Below are 21,407 nucleotides of genomic sequence, written 5' to 3'. Positions count from 1 at the left end.
AACATTTAACTTCTGTAATTTAAATAATTTCAAAACTTTCTATGAAATTATTAGAACGATGTTGTACCGAAATATGGATTTTGATCAGATAAGATAGTCACAAATCACAATCAAATAAAACCAAATTTGAACCACGTGACTAAATGTATTCAACTATTCCCAAGCCGTTCGCCACCTTTGCTATGTCTATGCACCGTTAAGTTTATCTAAATGGAGACAGAATTCTGGAGGTATTTAGGTAAATCCATGAGAAAAGGTGTTCTTTTATACACATATTTACTGGGTTTTGTTTGGTTTTTGTTTTTTGGGTGTTTTTTTTTGGGGGGGGGGGGGGGGGGTTTGGGGGGGGGGGGGTAACAACATTGATTATTTATTACGTAATGGTGTATTCAGGGCTTTCTTGTTTTTTCTCTCAGCTTAATGACTGGAATTCTTTAACCAAATTACGGATTACAGTATGTCTTGCATTGATTATCTTAATTCAGTTTTGTATTTCTCTCATCTAGACTTTCAATCATTTTTTTCAATCTTCCACCAACATTAAAATAAATTTTCAATGACCATTACGAATAAACAAAACTGCAAAACCAGTGGGGTTTTTTTAAATCATAACACGAAAAACCAAAATAAAAATAAATTACTGCAACCTAAAAAAAAATCCAATTATATTCTTGCACAATTCTTTCAAATTCTAAAATCACTTTACAAATATATTTCTTTGAATTGAAATTATATGAGAATTTCTTTATATACATGTATATATCGATATATGTCAATATCCACGTTTTCTTAAAATATTCAAAGTTGTTCTCGCTGCATCACTTGCATCTTTCCTCACGGAATGCTCTGCTCAATAAAGTACCGATATATTAGAAAGTTTTATCACTAATAATCCATAAAACCATTTAAATTGCTCGTCGTTTGATATTTTTCAATGAATCGAGTAAAGCAACAAATCATTAAAAAAATAAATTGACATGACGTCAGGGAATCTTTATCGAAGCACGCGAACGGAGAGCCTTGCACTCAAGCAAAAGAACCACAAATTATATCAGTTGGCTTTTATCTGGGATAAGTTATCTTATAAGATAACGATGCAGTTAGTTGCGTCATAATCTAGTAACTCTATTAATGTTTTCTTTTTGAGACAACTAATTGTCGTATCATACCCATTCAACAAATATAATGCCAGGAGCACGTAACGGTTTAACCGCCTGATGATAGGTCAGCTTAGTACATTGATGAATGGAGGATTTAGAGAGATACCACCAAGGATTGAACATAGAGTGCAGTTTCACTTTGAGAGAAATAACTTTTCTAATTGTGTAGACATAGAAAGAATAAACTTGATCGAACAAACAAAGAGTCCATGTGTACGAGTGCAAAAAACATCATTCCAGGAATAATTTTCTCAGTTGCAGAAGCGAACCAATAGATTTAACTAGACGTTTGTGATCAGTGCTATTCGAGTATACACGTTGCACCTTTAACAAGTAAAACTATTACAGACATTTTAACCAGGAAATTTTAAAAGCAGTTATTTCTAAAGAATTAGAGCTAATTTATAAAGACATACTGTCCTATGTTTCTACGTTTACTGTTACCATCCTTTTTGTCATTTGTCATTATGTGTTACATTCAAACTCCACATAATTTTGAACTCTGTTCATATGTGTAATTTGTGTAATCTACTTGTACGTCATATATGATATGCCAGGATCAAAATTGTTGAATTTATCTGAGTTGAAGTTTTATTTCTCTTTTTTATTATCTTTTTTTAAATGTTTACATTCTATGAATATTCCACCATATTATTTTTATGTCTATTTCTCTGTGAAAAGTTGCTGTAAAACATCCAACATTTCATGATACTATAGTATTCTTAATCTTGTAGTTTTACATCCACCCAATTAACACTGATTTTTTAATAAAAGATAATCTTAAATTCATCATAGTTTGTGAAAAATTATATCTCCGTTTTTAGTTTTTAGTGTAGAGAATAAACTTGTGAACTATACCCAATCATACTTAGTCTTTCAAAATCCGTGTGCTCCACGAAATTCCAATTGTGTATAAAAGGAGAAAATTACTTTGACATCGGGTCCTCTTTGAGTGTCAGTGTTGGCACTGATGTGATCACTTAATTACTGAAAGCCGGTCTAAATCAATCAGTCCTGGACCCCAAAGATCACAGTCTGATTTTTTGACGCTGCCGGCCGCCCAGGATTTGGGAGGAAGAAAAAAGGTTACCCTCATTCAGTTCACATCTTGACAGATTTTTAAAGATATCCTTTCATGAATATTAGTTTCATCAATGCGCTGATAGAATTCCACCTCGTAATTGATAGAAGTCGGTCTCGAGTTGCAATGGCCCGTCCAATATATGTTGCGCTTGAAATTACTTTCCAAGACACATACCGCCGAAAAATGGATATAAAATTGCTTATTTCAAATAACAATTTCTTTTCAGTTAATGTACTTAGGCATCAAACTGAAATAAAATGACATAATTTCTGTCGCAATATAATTATGCAAAACTATAAAGTATCAGAAAAAATATTCTTCTATGTGTTAAAAAGAATATGTGTTTACGTAAAGAAGTAAGTAATATTTTATGCATAACGATATCCAAGTCAATTAAATGTTTATCTGTTTCGATATTAAGCACTTCCTTTGTTTACATTCAATGACAAATTCACATATTTAGTTGCCTTAATTTCGCAGGCAAAAACGAGATGCAAAATGCCAAAATTTCATATTCTTATCTGTAAACTTTCTGTATATAAAAGATATATGCATCAAGAAAGTACGTTGACATTTTTTTAAGCGTCACATCGCATCAGAGAGGTATGATATTTTATATTTTTGACTAAGATGAACCAAGGGTTTCTGTTTTTGCGTACAAACTGTACCATTCCCTCTGTGATGTCATTTTTCAATGTTTAAACCCCAATATAGAACAAATAACACACCTTTGTTGCCCTATTCCTTGTTTGGCTGTCAGATTTCACAACTGCACTCAATTCCATACCTGAGTAACTACAAATTATCAATGAAAATGATATTACAATTACATAGAAACCACATCGTGTAGGTAAAATTTACAACTTTGACACGTAGGTGTTTTAAATCCTGTTTGTACTTCCGGTTAATATGAAAATAAACGATTTTTTTTTGGCTTTTAGATAATGTTACAAATTATTGAAGAGCTCTGTTTTATTTTGTTTTTATCATTAAATTTCATCTTCGCTTTCAGGTGATTATAAGTAATTTATTGCAGGTAAACACGACGGCGTCTTTCAAATCGAGGTCAATTGTTATTAATATGAAACGGCTTTGTTTTATTGGTCCTCAACACTCCCACTGAACGTACTTGGGGCTGTCAGTTTGATGGGTCGATAATTTACAGAGTGTAACCAAAATCAGAGCCAATCCAATGATTTTCGTACAGCAATCCCCTAAGGAGGCTGGGTGGTCAACAAATAACTTAATGCAGAGCTCTTCATTTAAGGAGATCAATAAAGTCTAAAAATTGGTCTTGACCATCCAGCCCTCTTAAAAACAGCTAGCCAAATATCTTTCACAAATTGAACTATGTGTGACATACGTTACTCTGATTCAGTGATGGTATCTATGGTCAGAATAAACGTCGTATAGGAACTGAATGTTTATTTTACATGATCGAGTTTAAACTATATATATCTTCTGTATCTGTTTTATCATGCGAATAAAAGTTGTAATGGAATAGCGAGTCAGTCTTTATAACAGTTACTATCGGTGTTGTTCCTCTTTCTGACACAATAAATGTGTTAATTCTCACCATAGCGCTTTCGTTATAGGTTATCATTAAATAAACAACTAAACCCTAATGCAGCATCATCAACTGTTTGCTCTAATCTCAGGGCTTTCTGTTTTACGAGTAGGTGTGCAAATCTGTTCCATTCATCTGCTATACAAATCTCAGAAGACTAGTTGCCCAGTCATCAAATAGGAAAGGCATTGCTCTCTCTCTCTCTCTCTCTCTCTCTCTCTCTCTCTCTCTCTCTCTCTCTCATAATTGCACTCTAAATTATCAAAACGTTTCGATAGTTGATCTAACCTTTACTTACTCTATAAAGTTTGTTTTTCTGAATCCATATATATGAAAGTACCTTACGTTGTCTATATGCCTTATGTATCTGTATCCAATTACTACAGGTAAGTAGGACACCGAACTTCATCTGTTCAACAGTTGAAATTGACCATGTAATTAATTAACTTACTCCGATAGCCTCCCTGTCTCTCTGTGTTTCCTGATTAATTTTTTTTTTACAGTTGGTGTGGTTTATTTCCTCTAGTACATGTAGCACTTGGTGTGTGCTGCGCTATGTCCTGTCGACTTAGTTTTTGACCTACTACAGTACTACAGTATATGTACTTCTCTTCATTTAGCCGTAAATCTCGTGTTTATTTAGACGGGTCCTCTGAACAGCTCATTTAAATTTTCAGATACAAGTTACTGTAATTTATTCCAGTTTCTGTCATTCCACTTATTGCCTTTAGAACAATTACTCATTTCCATAGAGGGAAAACAGACTTTTATTAACATATTAATTGATGCTTTTTTCCTATGACTGGTGAAGACGGCACCAACTGGGATCCTAATGTACATGTAAAATTTAACTATCTTTTTCCTCATCATTGCATGGCTATTATACCAACAAGATGATACTACACATGTAGTGGCATGTAACTCAACTGCATTTCTATCTTTCTTTTTATCTTTCTCTCTTTATCTCTCCATTCGTGCAGATATCGTAATCTATCTTAGGTAAACATTTTATTTAAAACGCGTATTTTGATTTTAATCTAAAAAAAAAAATACATATGGCTACGGACCTCTTTGCATGCGAAGACAAATCAAGTGCACAGGAATGCGATAAGACCTAATCAATTGTCCTCAGTTGAGAAATTCGGTCTTTATTCAATATCACAGAACAATACAGGAGCAATTCAATGTTATGTCGTATAGGGAATGGCTTCTTTTAGGACCTGAAAAAAGGTAGGTGTAGACAGTGAAAGGCTTTTGAACTAAGAATAAAAACACATATCCTGAAGGGAGACACTAATTTTAAAATGGTTCTCTAATTACCACTTGATTAACACGTACACAATGGGTTTCTAAGTCTTATTGAATTTCTAGCAATCACAAGTACAGACAAAGACAGCTGTAGCTCATATCGTTCATGTGTTTTTAATATATTATTCAGTTTAGTAAAAGCTCATAGATTCCCACTTGGAGAATTTAATTACCAAAGTAAATTCAACGGCCAGAAATCTTCAATTTAAGATGTTTCTTCAATACCCTGGTCCAACCATTGAAAACTTCTTAGTGGGATGTTAATGCTAATGTAACATACTCTTCTTGTAGATAAAAATCTGGAGAGTATTTTTCTTAGAGCTCCGTTCTATCAGAGTGTCTTGGCAAAGGACCAAGGTTATCTGGTCAGCGGATAGAATTATTATCATTATTATCAAGAAAGCTCGCCTTCAGGTTTTCACCACAGGTAAGCCAAAAAAAAACCCCGATATTAACATGCATACACAGGTTACCGTATTGTACAGGTGTCTTTAATGTTTGATTAGATTGTTATAAAAAAAACCGGGACCCATCGCCAACTAATTTATCAAGTTCTTATCTAGCGCAAGTGTTATAATGATTAAATCACTGGGCCGCTTACGCCTCTTATGTAAATATAATAATTATTTCAATGAGTTGATGTTTTCGTAGACTTGTGTTTATTTTTTAAGTTTCGTCTCGCAGGCGGAGCTTGAGTTGCCCTCGTGGAAATTGACCCCCGACGTCAGTGAAAAAAAACCGGAAGACAATCCGCAGTGGAGTGTTGTTGTTCATATATAAAGTGTTTCCCCTTCATCAAACATGGAAGACCGTAACATTCGGCAGACGACAACTGACTGACGAAACTCGCCATCTAAAAAATTAAAAATTAAGCAAAAATTAAAATGACGAGAGGAGCAGAAGACGGCAATCCCTGCAGAGAGGAAAATAGGGGACGAAATCTGTTCATTCAAATTTTTGTGGATTTTATTTTACTATTAGCAGGTAATTATATTTATTCATTAATTTATTCTAATATTGTTTTTAATATTAATTTGTTTACGAAATTATTCTTGACTTCTACTGAAAAGGGATCAATGTTATGTTTAATGGCGTTTATCTGAATGCTTTTAATTTATACATATGTACATACATCATATGATGCATTTGTTGAAGCTAAGCGAATATACATGTAGACAATCGTTTGATATTACAAAATGAATAAAATATGAAGAGAGATAAAATTGCAGCTGGTAGATAATTTCATGAAATATCATCCTATGACCTGCAATTACAAGTGGGAGAGAGCGAGAGAGAACTCTCCCCATCAAATTTTTATTGACCTTTTTTTATAACCCAATGATTGTTTATCGCTATCATGCAGTTATAAATGATAAAAGGTTGAACATTGTTGAATAATGTAAGCAAAACGGAAAAGATTACGTTTTAACATCCTTGAATGCATTCGTTTTTCATATTATTCACGAGGATATTTTTGTTAATATAGATATAAATATAACAATGAATAGGCTCGGCAATTGTTACGCGTCCACAACTTCATCCTTTCTATCTATTACTCACTAACTGACAAAACAAAAAACTTCAGAGGCCAAAAGGTTTCATGTTAATGAATGCATTGGGCGCACGTGGGTCGTCATAAACATTCGTACAAGCGGATTTTCTGTCTTTGTTGTTCTTGAATTGGCACACACAGCTGAAACGGCATCGAAAAGAAAGACAAATGATTTTAATTTTGACTCGCATTATAAATCAATATCAAATATATTCGTTTTACAAATCGTTTGATAGGCGCATAGCCACTGTATTGCGAACAATTTAGGCGACGGGATTTTAAAATATTCTGGTATATATTCAGGAAATGTAACATAAAGGACTAACGGTTCCTAAGTAGTAATGTAAACATTACAAGTACTGTACATACAGTACTTATTATAAGTACATGAATCATCCTACATATATGTACGCACTCATAAAAGAACAATTGACCAACTTGAAGCTGCCATGCGCCATGGTACATTCTAACTACATGCTCTAGCTGTGTCCACATCCTTTAGGTCATTGTACTTTTCATTGTATAATTCCTACTCATGACATCAGATTATGTATGCTTGTATCAATTTTAAAATTTCAGTTTGCGAAAGATAAAAATGAGCAGAAAAATAAATCAATTAAAACGAACACTGTATTCTTTACTTCCATTATTCTGTAAGTGGTTCAATCAAAAACATCTGTCACGGTATGGATTATTATTTTCTACGTTTATAAACAAACCCCCCAAAATATTTTTCATCTGGTTTTGTTTAGAACGGAACGGCAACGTAAAATATTGTATTAATTAAAAAAAATAAATAGAGAAAAGAGTATGCGAAAATTGTGTATTACGTATAAAGAAATAGGGAAATCTCTCTCTCTCTCTCTCTCTCTCTCTCTCTCTCTCTCTCTCTCTCTCTCTCTCTCTTAAATATATACACTACATAAGTAATGTATTTTTGGTGTTTTGGCACAACGACTAATGCCCACCTGTTCTCGTCATATTCTGCCCTATGTTCAGTTAACGGTTCACGTCGGCCAAAATTAATAACAATGTTAATAGTTTGTGTCATCATAACATGTGCACTCTCGTCAATTGTATACAATTAACACAGAACCGAATATGCGCGTTTTTAAACACAAATTACTTGCTGAGAATGCTTGCATGATTTTTTGTTAGAAAGTTAAGGTTTTGAATTATCTTAACATTTTTTCAAATATAATATGAAGATCTCGAAAACTCGGATTTAGCTTTTAAGAGTTCTTATATATTCATTAGAAAAGTTTTGCAAAGTTGAAACAACTGAATTTTAATTGTGATTTTTTTATTTAAACAAGAAAAAATATCTTGTAAGCAAAAGATGAAGTATTAACGAGATTAAATCAACTTTAAGATATAGTCTTCAACGAACGCCCCATGGGTCTAAAAGAAAAAAAAAACTCATCTAACTTCCGACTCCGATAATTAACAACGTAATACATTGTTATCTTTTAAACTGATAACCATGCCAGCGATTTTTGGCAATTCATGCACATATTAAATTATGTATTTTCAAGTTCATAACCTCAATAAGCACTCGGAAGCGCGCATGCTTCATTTGAATTACGAAATATGATTTTTGTTTGTGTGCTTTCTATCATACAGGGCGCGGGACATCGGCTGATATTTGACCTCTTTTGGTTTTTACCAAATTAGCTACACGTTAGTCGCTCTGTTTCACAAACATATTATGCGCCGTTTTTAACTGCGCTCTATATATTCTATTTACAACAGTGGTTTATTCATAATAATGTAAAAATTAAAACTCTTTCTGAAAATTTTTTTTCTCTTACTTTTAAGCAATTTTCATGAAAATATCTTTAAAAAATACAAATCTTATAAAATTAATGCTCTGGATGTAAAGGATTATACATACATGTATATCAAGATTCATTATTAATGCCAAGAAATACTTCGTATTGACAATCATTTAAACAAGAGCGACACAGTCAGTTAGGGATGTACTGGATTATTAAACTCTATTTGTGATCATAAATTCGAATAACTCGAAATGTTATATGACGTTTCATTCCATTTCAGTGGGAGTCCCTGTAATTGTTTCATACAATGGAGGAATTCCACCTTTCCGGCGCGGTTTTTTCTGTGACGACAACTCCATTAAATACCCGTATGTTGAGGACACCATTTCCGACGCAGTGCTCATGGGTGTCGGGTTCACGATGGCGTTTATTTTGGTGAGTGAGCCTAAACAGCACGTCAAGCCTCTTGAAGATATTGACGTAGAAGTATTTAAACGTTTTTGAAAGATTTTTATCAGAAGTTGAATTTTTGTCACACTTAATTCCACTCTTGCACTTCCGCGCAAAACCCTCTGCAATACAGCTATTTGCACGTTTTAAAAACCTCAACATTAAGGATAATGCTTCAAACACTTACATTTTCGGAAACGATATGCTTCTATTGGGAGCCAATTATGCCAGCTTCTGGGTTTTTACCAAAAAAAAAATGGAAAAGCAAATCGATCTTAAGTAAAAGGTTTTCATGCTGGAGGTCTCTAAAGAATTGCATAGTTCTCTTATCAATGAGCAAGTCAAAAGATAAAGTAGAAAACATACCTTCTGTTCTAACCGTGTGAATATTATCTTTCGTTTTTGAAGAAATGAATCGATGGCTTGAATAAAGAAAAATAGATTTATGATCGGAAAATGCTTAGTTGTATATTGCACCTGTCGACGAACGTAAAGATTTTGAAGATTTGGCAGAAAAGAGTTTTTAGCTTTTGACCACCCAACACGAGAATTGTATTAATTATCAAGGTAAAAGGTCAAACATTAACTACTTTTTTGTAATTGTTCAGAGAACAAACCAGATGTACCGATTTTAATATAATACTATATTATTTACAGGTTTCATGCAATACTACACAATATCAAAAAGTAAAACAATAATTGTTAGATTTAATATATATTTGAGAAAAAATAACACAATGCAGATGAAATTTATTTTTGGTCTATTTAAATTACATAAAGATTTTTAGGGATAGCTGATGATGCGGTGCTTTGAATGACACATTACGACACAACGTTATCACATTGTTTGAAGAATTAGAATGGTTTTATATTAAGCTAATAATTGAAAAAGTATTATGCCCAAAAAAAACCCAACCCAAAAACATTTAAGAATACACAGACTTTAGAACATTATATTAGTATTTGTTAGAAGGGATTGTGACTTATGAAACATTCAGAATTTGTCACAATCCTAAAAAAAAATGCAATATGAAAAAAAAACCATAAACACAGTGTATTGTAACTAGAATCGATCTAAACTTATTTTTTGTCATATTATATATATACAAAAAGTGTCAAAGATAGGGTACTTTCAGCCACTTATCAAAACTGGGTTTCAACAATTTGATATGCTCCATAAAGTCTGTTTTTACAATCGAATTATCGATTTCAATATGTTTAGTACTTGAATTGATTTGCATTTTTGGTCATTTTAATTTCGTTTATTCAGATTATTATATAAAATCTTATGGTATTTTTACAAACTGCTCTTTCCAAATAGAGTATCGATGTGAATAATTCGCGTAACCGATAATGGTTGTTTCCCTTTTTCAAACTTCAGCATTGATTAGGTTTTGTTTCTTATTTTGTGTTAAGTGTTGAATTAGTTGCAAATCTTGTTTTACAAGTACTCTAGTTGTACCCAATTGTGTTTCATGAAGATGAACAAAGTACTTCAAGTTTAGAAACAAATATCGAACAAGTGCCCGTAGATTATTACACACTACAAAAAGGTACTCCAATCCAAATTACTTAAGGACTCAAATTATATGGTTACGTCAGCTTTGCGCAGTGGCGGTACCATAGCCAATGAGGTTAATCCTTGGCGTGGTTATTGCTAGTTGAAAACTATACCCAATACCCCGCGCAGTGGCCTGAAACATGGCCGCTAGCGCAATTTTTGAATGCTCCTACGGGGGCTGAAATCAAACAAAAGTAAAGTGTAATGGTAAAATAATCCTTTGTATTTTAATGAAATATATTCCCCATTTCTAATTAAAACAAAAGGCGTTCATCTTTTATTTCCTCTGTTTAGGGATTAATGTTACAGTAACAGATAACATACTCAAACGAAATAAAAACGTTTTTACCATGGACGTTGGAGTATCGAAAAATCAATCATTGGAACACAAAAATTGCATAATTCAACAAAATCATCACAGAGTAGCTTAGATTTAAGAACATTCGTATGATACTCATGTAACAAACTTGTGGTGAAGTCTCCGGCAAATACATGAAATAGGACTTTGCCATATTAAGCATACTAGTAGTCATTATATAAGCTTTGCATAATGCCAATACTTTGTTTAAATTTCTAAATGTCATTGTCATATGGTAAATATACTTCAGAAATAAAAAGCGGTGTTGTATTTGACAATGATACTTTTATACCAGAAATACAATCAGAAGAGTCGCAGGGTATTTTTTTCACGGAAAACTGCAGCTTAGCCTTTTTCAACGACAACTTTACGGCATGAGGATAAACAGTTTGACCGCGAATGAAATTCTGCAGCGTGTAACCGACAACGGTTGTTTCCCTTTTTTAAACTTCGGCGTTGATTAGGTTTTGTTTCTTATTTTGTGTTAAGTGTTGAATTAGTTGCAAAACTTTATTTCACAAGTTCTCTAGTTGTCCCCACTTGTTTTTCATGAAGATGAACAAAGTACTTCAAGTTTTGAAACAAATACCGAACAAGTGCAGGTTAATTATTACACACTACAAAAAGGTACTCAAATCCAAATTACTTAAGGATTCAAATTACATGGTCATGTTAGCTTTGCGCAGTGGCGGTACCATAGCCAATGAGGTTGATCCGAGGCGTGGTTATTGCTAGTTGAAAACTATACCCAATACCCCGCGCAGTGGCCTGAAACATGGCCGCTAGCGCAATTTTTGAATGCTCCTACGGGGGCTGAAATCAAACAAAAGTAGAGTATAATGTTAAGGTAATCCTGTGTATTTTCATGAAATACTTTCCCCATTTCTAATTAAAACAAAAGGCGTGCATCTTTTATTTCCTCAGTTTAGGGATTAATGTTACAGTAACAAATAACATAGTCAAAAGAATAAAAACTTATTTACCATGGACATTGGACGTATCGAAAAATCAATCATTGGAACACAAAAATTGCATAATTCAACAAAATCATCACAGAGTAGCTTAGATTTAAGAACATTTGTATGATACTCATGTAACAAACTTGTGGTGAAGTCTCCGGCAAATCGGACTTTGCCATATTTAGCATACTAGTAGTGATCATATAAGCTTTGCATAATGTCAATACTTTGTTGAAATTTCTAAATGTCATTGTCATATGGTAAATATACTTCAGAAATAAAAAGCGGTGTTGTATTTGATAATGATAGTTTTATACCAGAAATACAATCAGAAGAGCCGCAGGTTTTTTGTTGTTTTTTTTTACGGAAAACTGCAGCTTAGCCTTTTTCAGCGCCGCCTTTACGGCATGAGGATAAACAGTTTGACCGCGAATGAAATTCCGCGTGTAACCGACAACGGTTGTTTCCCTTTTTTAAACTTCGGCATTGATTAGGTTTTGTTTCTTAATTTGTAAAAAGTGTTGAATTAGTTGCAAAACTTTATTTTACAAGTTCTCTAATTGTTCCCACTTGTGTTTCATGAAGATGAACAAAGTACTTCAAGTTTTGAAACAAATATCGAACAAGTGCCTGTAGATTATTACACACTACAAAAAGGTATTCCAATCCAAATTACTTAAGGATTCAAATTGCATGCTTATGTCAGCTTTGCGCAGTGGCGGTACCATAGCCAATGAGGTTAATCCGAGGCGTGGTTATTGCTAGTTGAAAACTATACCCAATACCCCGCGCAGTGGCCTGAAACATGGCCGCTAGCGCAATTTTTGAACGCTCCTACGGGGGCTGAAATAAAAAAAAAGTAGATTATAATATTTAGGTAAATCTTGTTTAAATTGATGCAAAACCGAGCAGTCTCTCTATGCTATTTTTTTGTAAAAAAAAAAAAATAAAAAAAATAAGGCAAAACTTAGACTGATGTTATATTAACTTTTTTTGGCAAACGTTGCATCGTTTAAAATATTAATTGCGAAGTTGATCTGAAATACAATAAACATATGGAAAAGCTTGAAATATACAATTTCAAATTAATATGAAACAATATCTGAAATTAATTTTTCTTTATAGGTGATCTTTGTTGAGGTTCCCAGGTACATGTCCTCCAAACTACCGATGGCGAAGTCCCGGGAACTTGTGATTTGTGTCAAGTCCTGCTGTGTCTCCCTGCTTGGGTTTGCAATCACTATGGGATTTGTCCAGTCTCTGAAATACTCGGTGGGAGCTCTTCGTCCACATTTCTTAGATGTCTGCAAGCCGGACTTTTCGGCATTTAATTGTAGTCAAGGGTAAGCCAACTTTTGTTGATTTTAATTAGAAAATACATCAAAATACAATGTATGTGCATGTATGTCATTATTATTTAATGAAAAAGCTTCATGAATTTGGGAGGGTCAGTGCTTTTAGCTGCTTTTACATGTTTAACTGAAAGTTATATGCCTTTACTTGTTTTCAAAAATTATCGATGAATTGAATATTTTTAGAAGAATTATCAGATACTTTCATTAATTTTATAATTTTCATAACATAGTGAATATGTAGTTTGTTTATTATATTGTTCATACCTCAAAAATATTGAAAATTTGATTTATTTTTATAGGTATATATCTCAATATACGTGTACCGAAACCAAATTCAGCGATTCCATTTTGAGACGAAGTAGGACGTCATTTCCGTCGGGGCACGCAGCATTCTCGATGTATATAGCCGTGTATTTGTCAGTAAGTATAAGCATATTTTGACGCGCATCTTTTTTAATGCGTTTGTATTATAGGGCATTTTATATTTGAAATTCAAATATTTTAAATTTTTCTGTAAACATTTCATTCTACATATATAAAACAATAAAACCTGATCCAAATTGCATTTTGACAGTGAATATAATTCGATAATTCCCCAATACGTTCATGAATATTCATCAGATAAGTGGATAAGATTGTTAAAAGTGAATTTCAAAGAGACCCCAAATATTTATTACTTAAGAGGGTTCTTGACCTTCTAAAGAATGAAACACAAAGGATGGTTAAATGGTTATTTCCTTTGTATTCTACAGTACTACATGTACTGCGCTTACTGTAAGAGCTTTTAATCCAGAAGTCCTTTTCCATACAAGGTTATAAAAACTCGTTAGGTTCGATCTTCCTACAAATGTATAAAATTCATTACAATACATTCGTTCCTAGAGCATATTTTGATACATACATGAAATTTCTCTTACAACTCTTTAAAAAGTCCTTAAATCACTTTATTACATTTACATGTAATTCAATGCAATCATTACGAAGCATCAATTTTTTAATACAATTCATTTTAGATATTTCAACGATGACAGGGATTCTCCTCATTTTTGTTTGTTTTTAAGATTTAATATTTTTTAAAAACATTTATTTTATTTTACTTTTTTCCGTATAGCTTTTCTTTGAGGTACGATGTGCGTTCTGGTTTTCGCGCTCCCTGAAGCCTCTCATGCAAGCTTGCCTGTTCTTGTTCTCCGTCCTAGTCTCTGTGACCAGAGTCCAGGATCATAAACACCATCCTCATGACGTCATAGCAGGATCGATCCTAGGAATCATAGTAGGACTTTTTGTGGTAAGTTCGCTTTTTCGTTTTTTTTAATAAACAAAAAACCTTCTAACTTTTTCTTAACCCTATTCCCTACACGCGAGATTGGCTTGCAGATGGTTTCGGTGGATAATCTAGAGACTGATTTTTATCAATGAGCGACTCTTGCCTTTTTTAATGATGTGGAAAGTCTGTCTGATTCTTTCGATATCATTGTCTATTGGGAGCCGATTTTTTTTTTTTGTTTAACATGCGTCAAAATAAAGCAAAGATTGAGTTGCTTTTTTGATAAAAGGGTCAGATTAAGGACAAAGTTGATATGGGTATTTGTTTTAAAAAAAATAGGAAGATGGATAAAACAATCATTAATCATGTTCTCCTATAAACTAAAAATGAATGGATGTATACAATTTGTAATGTTTTGTTAGAAATACATCCAGATGCACGTTTTTTATATACATTGAAACAAAATTAATCTCTCGTTGGGTTTTTTTTTTTTTTTCAAAAGAGGTATATCAAAACTACACGTTTTTTTTTAAATTGCTTTAATTAAATTATTCCAAATGGCATCTTTGAAGTCCGTGTAAGCACGCATAGATTTTAACTGAGTTATCTTATGTTTTAATCCTGCCTCATAATGGCGGATAGAAAAAGTTTGTTTACCTCATCTGTAGATTAAAACGAATGGCGATGAAGACAAATGCTTCTCGGAAGATTTACAGATGTTCTCTAGCGTTTGAGGAAATCTAATTACAGAGATATAAACACGTTACAAATGATTGCCAGTACCACGTGCGAAGCAAAATGTTTTATCTCTTTAAATAAAAAAGATAGAGAAAAAAGTGTGTATGGATCAAAGTATACTCTTTCGCAGAAAATTAATATGTCTGCTAAGATGAAATTTCACGCGTTTTCATTTTATATATCAGAACTTTTTGGGCAGTTATTTTTGGTCTTGGAGCGAATTCAGATTGATAAAGATCATTTGCAGAAGGGGTCTTCCTTCACCAAGGTGTCGGTATATAATCTATGTCGTAAATAAACACCCTTTGATGGTACTATATCAACCTTTGGTTGCTGAATTCAACCTTTTTTTTTCTTTGAATTTAACATCTATCATGACCCAGGTTTATCTTTGAAGTTTTCCGATAAAATTCGACGATGGTAGATGGTTGTTTTCAAAATGCTTTGCGATAATGCATATTGCCTATAAAGTGTCAAAGGATGAGAAAGATGCGGTGGTTCATATTGACTTTTAGGATTTGAGTTCTTTAAAGTTCTTTCATGGACATGAAAAGTTAATTTCAAATATTATTTAGTGTTCTGAAAAAAAAATATCGAAATCAATAATTTTTTAGATATCAAGATTGCATGGTTAGCGAATTAACTAGTATCTACCTTTTCCAATTTCGATACAATACAGTATCGAACATTCTTTTTCTTTATGTACTTTGAAGAAGTGAAAACTATTTCTTTACTGCGAATAAAACTGTCTTTGATTAATATGATAAAAACAAAGAAATGATGTTTCTTGTGAAGAAATTGACGGAACTTATTGCCTTAAGTTTATCCAAATTCTTCGAAAAAAAAATTTCAAGTTAACAAATTTTTGTCTGAACTTTCCATTTCAGTTTTATATTTAATCAAAACTTAATCAAAATGGATACAGTCAACATGCCAATATTGCCTTTTAATTTGTTTTTTTATAATGCTTGGTGCGCTAGTGAACTTATTTTATCACGAAGTCATTCAATATGTTAACTTACAAACTACATGCATTATAATACCTATAAACACACAAGCTTACTTCATCTACTGCATGTACTTACAAAGAGAACAAAACATCAACATTAGGTATGTAGAAGATCAACCATTCGTGTATTAATAACCAATATGTTTTATTACAGTTCAAAACCCTTGGAGAAAAGGCAGCAAGGTCACGTGAGATCAATTTGTTTGTGCCGTTTCTAAGGAAACAGGATACAGATTCTGAACCACGGACGCCGACCCCTTTATTGCAACATGACCGAACTTCGTTCCTCCGACTATCAAGTCAAAAAAATGAATGCAATGGCAACTACAGTTTCAACAAATCTTCGTCAAGTCCATCACTGACCAATGAAATTATTTGTCGAGATGGACTTCCGGTTTGAGTCGAGAGTGCGCACACAGACTTGTTGTGAAAATACAAACAGAGGCTTTGTAGGTGTTTGCAGTAGATTCCTTTAGGTTTGTTGCAGACCATGTACGAATATTCAGAAAATTCAAGAATAAGCATTTCTAGAATTTGTATTATTCAGGAAAGAGAGATGAGGAATTGTGAGTACAAACACTGAACAGTTCTAAAAAATCAAGTACTATCTTACAAGTTCCAGAATCGATTTTCATGGATCAGATACTTACAAAACAATTATTGTAAACAAAATAGTTTTACAATATCCGTCCTTTGGTAACTGCAAGATTCTTTGCATTTCGTGTTAAAATCGTTCAACAGTATTTGCGGATGTTTTTATAGAACAACAGAGAATTTGCATGCAAATGGTTGTCACCATACATTCATCATTTTACATGAATCTACATGAAACTGTCATCGTATCTGTTTACCATGTGGAAATTCTCTAAAAATCTTTCCGAAAATCTTTGTCACATCTTTGTCACGGATCTTCAAACGGATGTCTGTTATCTAAGTAGATTATTATGCTAATGTGTATAAAACTATAAAGTGTACACGTTCTATAGTATATACTGTAAAGAGCCACACGATTTGCTTGCGTCGTGTCTGAAACGGGTGTCATTAATGAAAAAAAATGTATGATATTTCATGTGATATGTGATATAAACTTGAATGTTGTATATTTAACGTTGTACATGCAATAAAATACAATATATTGATATGTAGAAAACAAAAAGACATGCTTGTACCTTTACGATAAACCTGTACTGTTTATGTTTCAATATAATAGGCCAAAGAATAATCACTACTTTAATTTAAGTTGTGGGTCATTTGAATTTTTCCTGGCCCCTTTTTATTTTTAGTAAAGGAATGTTATCCGAAATTAATTGAATATGGATATCGTAAATTAACCCCGAGATACCAGAATTACTTTTGGTAGGATGCTTTTATGTTTGAGTTACGTTCATGAAATCAATGTTGTTCTGTGTAGAAAATGTTTTTGTCCAGGAATATAATGGCATTTCAGGAACTTACATGTAGGATACAATAAATTTTGAAAATTCTGAAAAAAGTTTGCTGCATGATTTTTTTTGTGTCGAATTTGAGAAGAAGGAAAAAAGTCTAGCTTATCTGATACCACCCATCAAGATAACTCTTCAGACATTTTACGAGTTGATTTTTTTCATCTGATCTGCTTTAGAACATTAAATAGCCTCCGGTTCTACAAGTAAATGTCACTTTCCCTGTTTATAGAAATGTTACTGATCAAAAGAGGAACCTGTTACGCTTATCAATCAGACAATCTGAGAGAATTGTGAAAGGGAGACAACTCGTGTAAAAACGGCCGGGTCGTGAGAACGATGGTTTTTAAAACACAAAATATACACTCAGTTGTAGAAATTGTGATTTTTGCAAATATTTTTGGAATATTCTTAAAATAGGATTTAGTCACATATGTACATGTATCTAAATCAGATGTTTTGAATGATAGTTTCATTTTTGTCATTTTCTCACAACTTTCTAAAGAAGTTCGAAGATTTTTATTTTTTTTTTTTTGGGGGGGGGGGGGTGTTATCGTATCAATCATTTAAAAAAATCAAGAAATTTCGATCAAGTACTTGAAAACCCGAGATTATATAATCACACGGGCTTTTGGGAATTAAAACGTCTTCAACAGTTGTTGAAATTCTGCGCTCTTACTCGATCAGAGGAGGTTTCCACATCACCTCTTTTTCTCTCAGCAGCGGATATGCAGGCGGCCCAAAAGATCAAACAGAGACGACGACATCAGACGAAACTAATTACCTGCTCAGTGCCCAATCACCGTGTATAAGTGTATGCAATAAACATGATTAACGAGATTAACCAGTTCGTTTACGTTGTTACGCAATACAGAGTTTTTTGGAAGAGAGAGAGTACGGCTGGAGAACCGGGTCCGGACCCCCTGAAAAAATCCAGTTCATAACTAGTCAATTTATCGCAAATATGCCTCGGACCGGACCCACCCCCCCCCCCCCCCCAACAGTTATCTTTCGGAATCCACGCCTTAAAAATTTCGATCCACGCATGATGTGTCATTCTTTCTTTGCAGAATTTGACTAGACAATAAATCTCTTTTTTTAATCAAATGTATGCAAAGATTGATTACTTAAAATCCAATTAAAGAACTGTGCTTTCTGAGAATTCTTTCATGAACTTCTCCAGTCGGTGTTGATAGGCATAACAAATCAAAAAAACCCTGCAGACAACCTCCTCGTTCCGCCTAATTTCTCTCCGGAGGTCTGTTTGATCCACATCGGATATTTCATCGTGTACATGAACCTCCAAAAGCATGTCAGAGTGAAGGGTCTAAAAAGTGAAAACGCGCGAGACATTTTTTATTCATTAGAGGAAATTTAAAAATATGTGTTATGATTCAAAAGAATTTTGATATATTTGCTAGATTAAGCAATATCTTTGTACACATAATTATGTAATTCTTGCAATTTATCATTAGAAATTATTATAACTGCGACGCATTTTCAAAACGTAAAACCATTTCATCCATACACCCATTAAAAGCAAAAAAAAAATATTGATGTTAACATTTTAAAATTTCATAAATTTATAACTGTAAATTAAGGCGCGGCATAAACGTGGCTTTCGGAAGACTTTGCATTTTTGAGAGGAATTCATGTACGCTGAAGAGGTGTTCTTTATCGTTAATTCAGATAGAAAAAGCTGCGATTCAAGGTCATTTGAAAACTTTTTTTCCGATTACCTAGCGCATTTTCCCCCCCAAATTTATCACCCAGGTTATCTATATTTGATACAGTACTTTTGGTCGAATATTCAGATAATGAATATTATGTCTTTTGCACAGATGGAATTTGTATTCATTTTACCGAAGGTTAGCAACACCCAAATGCTTCGCACATTTTATTTGATGTATGTCTTTCAAAAGGGTGGAATACAACGTTTAAAGATTGATATATATGCGAATTTTATTTTTTGATATTCTAAAAATTTTTAAGGGGAAAAATTTGATTTGGAACTCATGTTAAAGAAATGTCAAGAAATTCCTTGCCGTTTTATCTAATCTAATTATGTCAATGTTAGATAATAAAAACAGATAAATGTACAAATATTCGAGGTGTTACATAACTTTTTCTGCAACTTTCAAATCAATCCTCATAAAGCAACTGTTAAAATGCATCAAACCTTTCCCCTTTGCAAACTTTAACAGAAAAGTTTATTTAAACTTATCTTGTCCTTTCTCATTTGTAAATGCTGTGGGTGCTGTCAGGTCGGGTCATGTGCCGACGCTTTCATGTTTTACAGTCGCCTTAGAACATGTTTACTTAAAACTGCATCGATCTTTGCCTGGTGTAGATCTGGCATGTGAAGAGAGTTTTAGAAAGGGGGCACCAGTTATCAAAGAGAACACATGATCTCAGCCTACCAAGCCCCCAACCCCGACCCGACCCGACCCCAACCCCCTCCTCCTTCCCTCCAAAGAAAAATGATTTTGAATGAAGCGATTACCGCAGAATAAAAGCACGTAATTTCAATTTAACAGTACATTGGTACCTACTGACCGAAATGGTTTTCCCAATGTATTTATCACGTATATATCTCGTATCTTGAATTTCGCAAATTAAATTTCTTAACGTCATTTATTATATCGTTACTACCTCTGCAGCATGGAATGGCCGGGGAGTGGTGATCGCCGTGGAATAATTCAGAGAAATTGTAACTTTTTTTTGGATAAGACTGACTTATGGAACAAATAAAAAAAAACCCGCTGATATTTAATGATGCAAGGCGATTTGATGATATCTATTTCCTTTTATCCGAACAACTCCCCCACATCACATCCATGTACAATATATACACTTGCATGTAGATTATTGTTTAAATCACAGCACTCTAGATAGACAGATTTGTATGTTTATAATCAATTGATTAATATATTCGTCATTGATCAATCGATCGATGGGTCAATTTCGAGTCTGGTCAAAACATTGATAACTTCCCTATTTAAAAGGAGTTCAGGATCAGTTTGACTGGGAACTTTCACAGTGGCCTTGGCCTTTTAATTTGACCTGGCCGTATTAAACCTAGCTATCATGCAAAATTCAAAGGTTAAATAAAATTAAAGCTTCAACTTAAGGAGATCAGGAAGACAAGTACAATGTAAAAGCTTATCTTGATACATGATCATCACCCAACTACTGTATACAGGGAAATATTCGCTCCCGTTTTATTTTCGTCCCTTTCGCTCTCGTTGTCAAAAGGCGATTTAATATGAATGTGTCGACTGGGGCAAATGCAAGACGACAGGGTGGAACCGTAAAAACTTGCAAGTGCAGAAGGACAAGAATAACACGAGGTGAAAATAACCACCTATACAGTATCTATTCTTGAAAATTGTTTGTTAAGCTATAAACTTTTATTTAAGAATAGATTTTAAAATTCCATATATTTTAGTTTTAAAAATTAAATTGAATGTTTTCCTGTATCTTAATACAGAGCTCTTCTTCTTAAGAAGGTTAAAAATGGCTACGACCATCCAGCCTAATCAAGCTATCAAGAGTTATCTCTCTTTCATCTGACTACTTATGTCTGAGGATTGGAGAAGGGGTGGCGATTGTTTGATTTTTTGATATTATTTTTTTATCGGAATAGTTTTTGTATAAAGGGTCTTTACCAGACATCTACCGAGTTTGCAGTTTATTGAGCTTGTAGTTTATTGAGAACATTACGATTTCGTCTCTATAATATTGATTACAATATTCTGTTTAACAGTAATTGCAATATACAAATTTTCAAAATTTTATTCACACAGCATGTTAGCAGCT

General features: G+C 33.3%; 1 protein-coding gene and 3 non-coding genes across 4 annotated transcripts; all 4 read left to right on the top strand.

Moving 5' to 3' along the window:
* The first annotated feature begins 5,410 nt into the window (after positions 1 to 5,410).
* LOC128167656 (phospholipid phosphatase 3-like) lies at positions 5,411 to 17,638 on the top strand. Its single transcript, XM_052833496.1, has 7 exons — positions 5,411 to 5,546; positions 5,804 to 6,103; positions 8,730 to 8,884; positions 12,903 to 13,120; positions 13,432 to 13,552; positions 14,244 to 14,420; positions 16,301 to 17,638. The coding sequence occupies exons 2-7, from the start codon at positions 6,004 to 6,006 to the stop codon at positions 16,544 to 16,546; spliced, it is 1,017 nt and encodes a 338-aa protein (XP_052689456.1). The 5' UTR covers positions 5,411 to 5,546; positions 5,804 to 6,003; the 3' UTR covers positions 16,547 to 17,638.
* LOC128168409 (U4 spliceosomal RNA) lies at positions 10,500 to 10,638 on the top strand. The gene has a single exon (XR_008241348.1). It is a non-coding gene; the product is annotated as a U4 spliceosomal RNA (small nuclear RNA).
* LOC128168399 (U4 spliceosomal RNA) lies at positions 11,493 to 11,631 on the top strand. Its single transcript, XR_008241340.1, has one exon. It is a non-coding gene; the product is annotated as a U4 spliceosomal RNA (small nuclear RNA).
* LOC128168453 (U4 spliceosomal RNA) lies at positions 12,482 to 12,620 on the top strand. Its single transcript, XR_008241390.1, has one exon. It is a non-coding gene; the product is annotated as a U4 spliceosomal RNA (small nuclear RNA).
* Positions 17,639 to 21,407: the final 3,769 nt, after the last annotated feature.

This window comes from Crassostrea angulata, chromosome 10 (genome assembly GCF_025612915.1).
Source record: "Crassostrea angulata isolate pt1a10 chromosome 10, ASM2561291v2, whole genome shotgun sequence".
NCBI lineage: Eukaryota > Metazoa > Mollusca > Bivalvia > Ostreida > Ostreidae > Magallana > Magallana angulata.
The sequence above is the reverse complement of the archived record's forward strand: the minus strand, read 5'-3'. Positions and strand labels throughout refer to the sequence as shown.

Coding starts and splice junctions, on each gene's coding strand:
- LOC128167656 (XM_052833496.1), top strand. CDS start 6,004: ATGACGAGAGGAGCAGAAGACGGCAATCCCTGCAGAGAGGAAAATAGG. Junction 13,121..13,431: donor GCATTTAATTGTAGTCAAGG/GTAAGCCAACTT, acceptor TTATTTTTATAG/GTATATATCTCAATATACGT. Junction 13,553..14,243: donor ATATAGCCGTGTATTTGTCA/GTAAGTATAAGC, acceptor TTTTCCGTATAG/CTTTTCTTTGAGGTACGATG.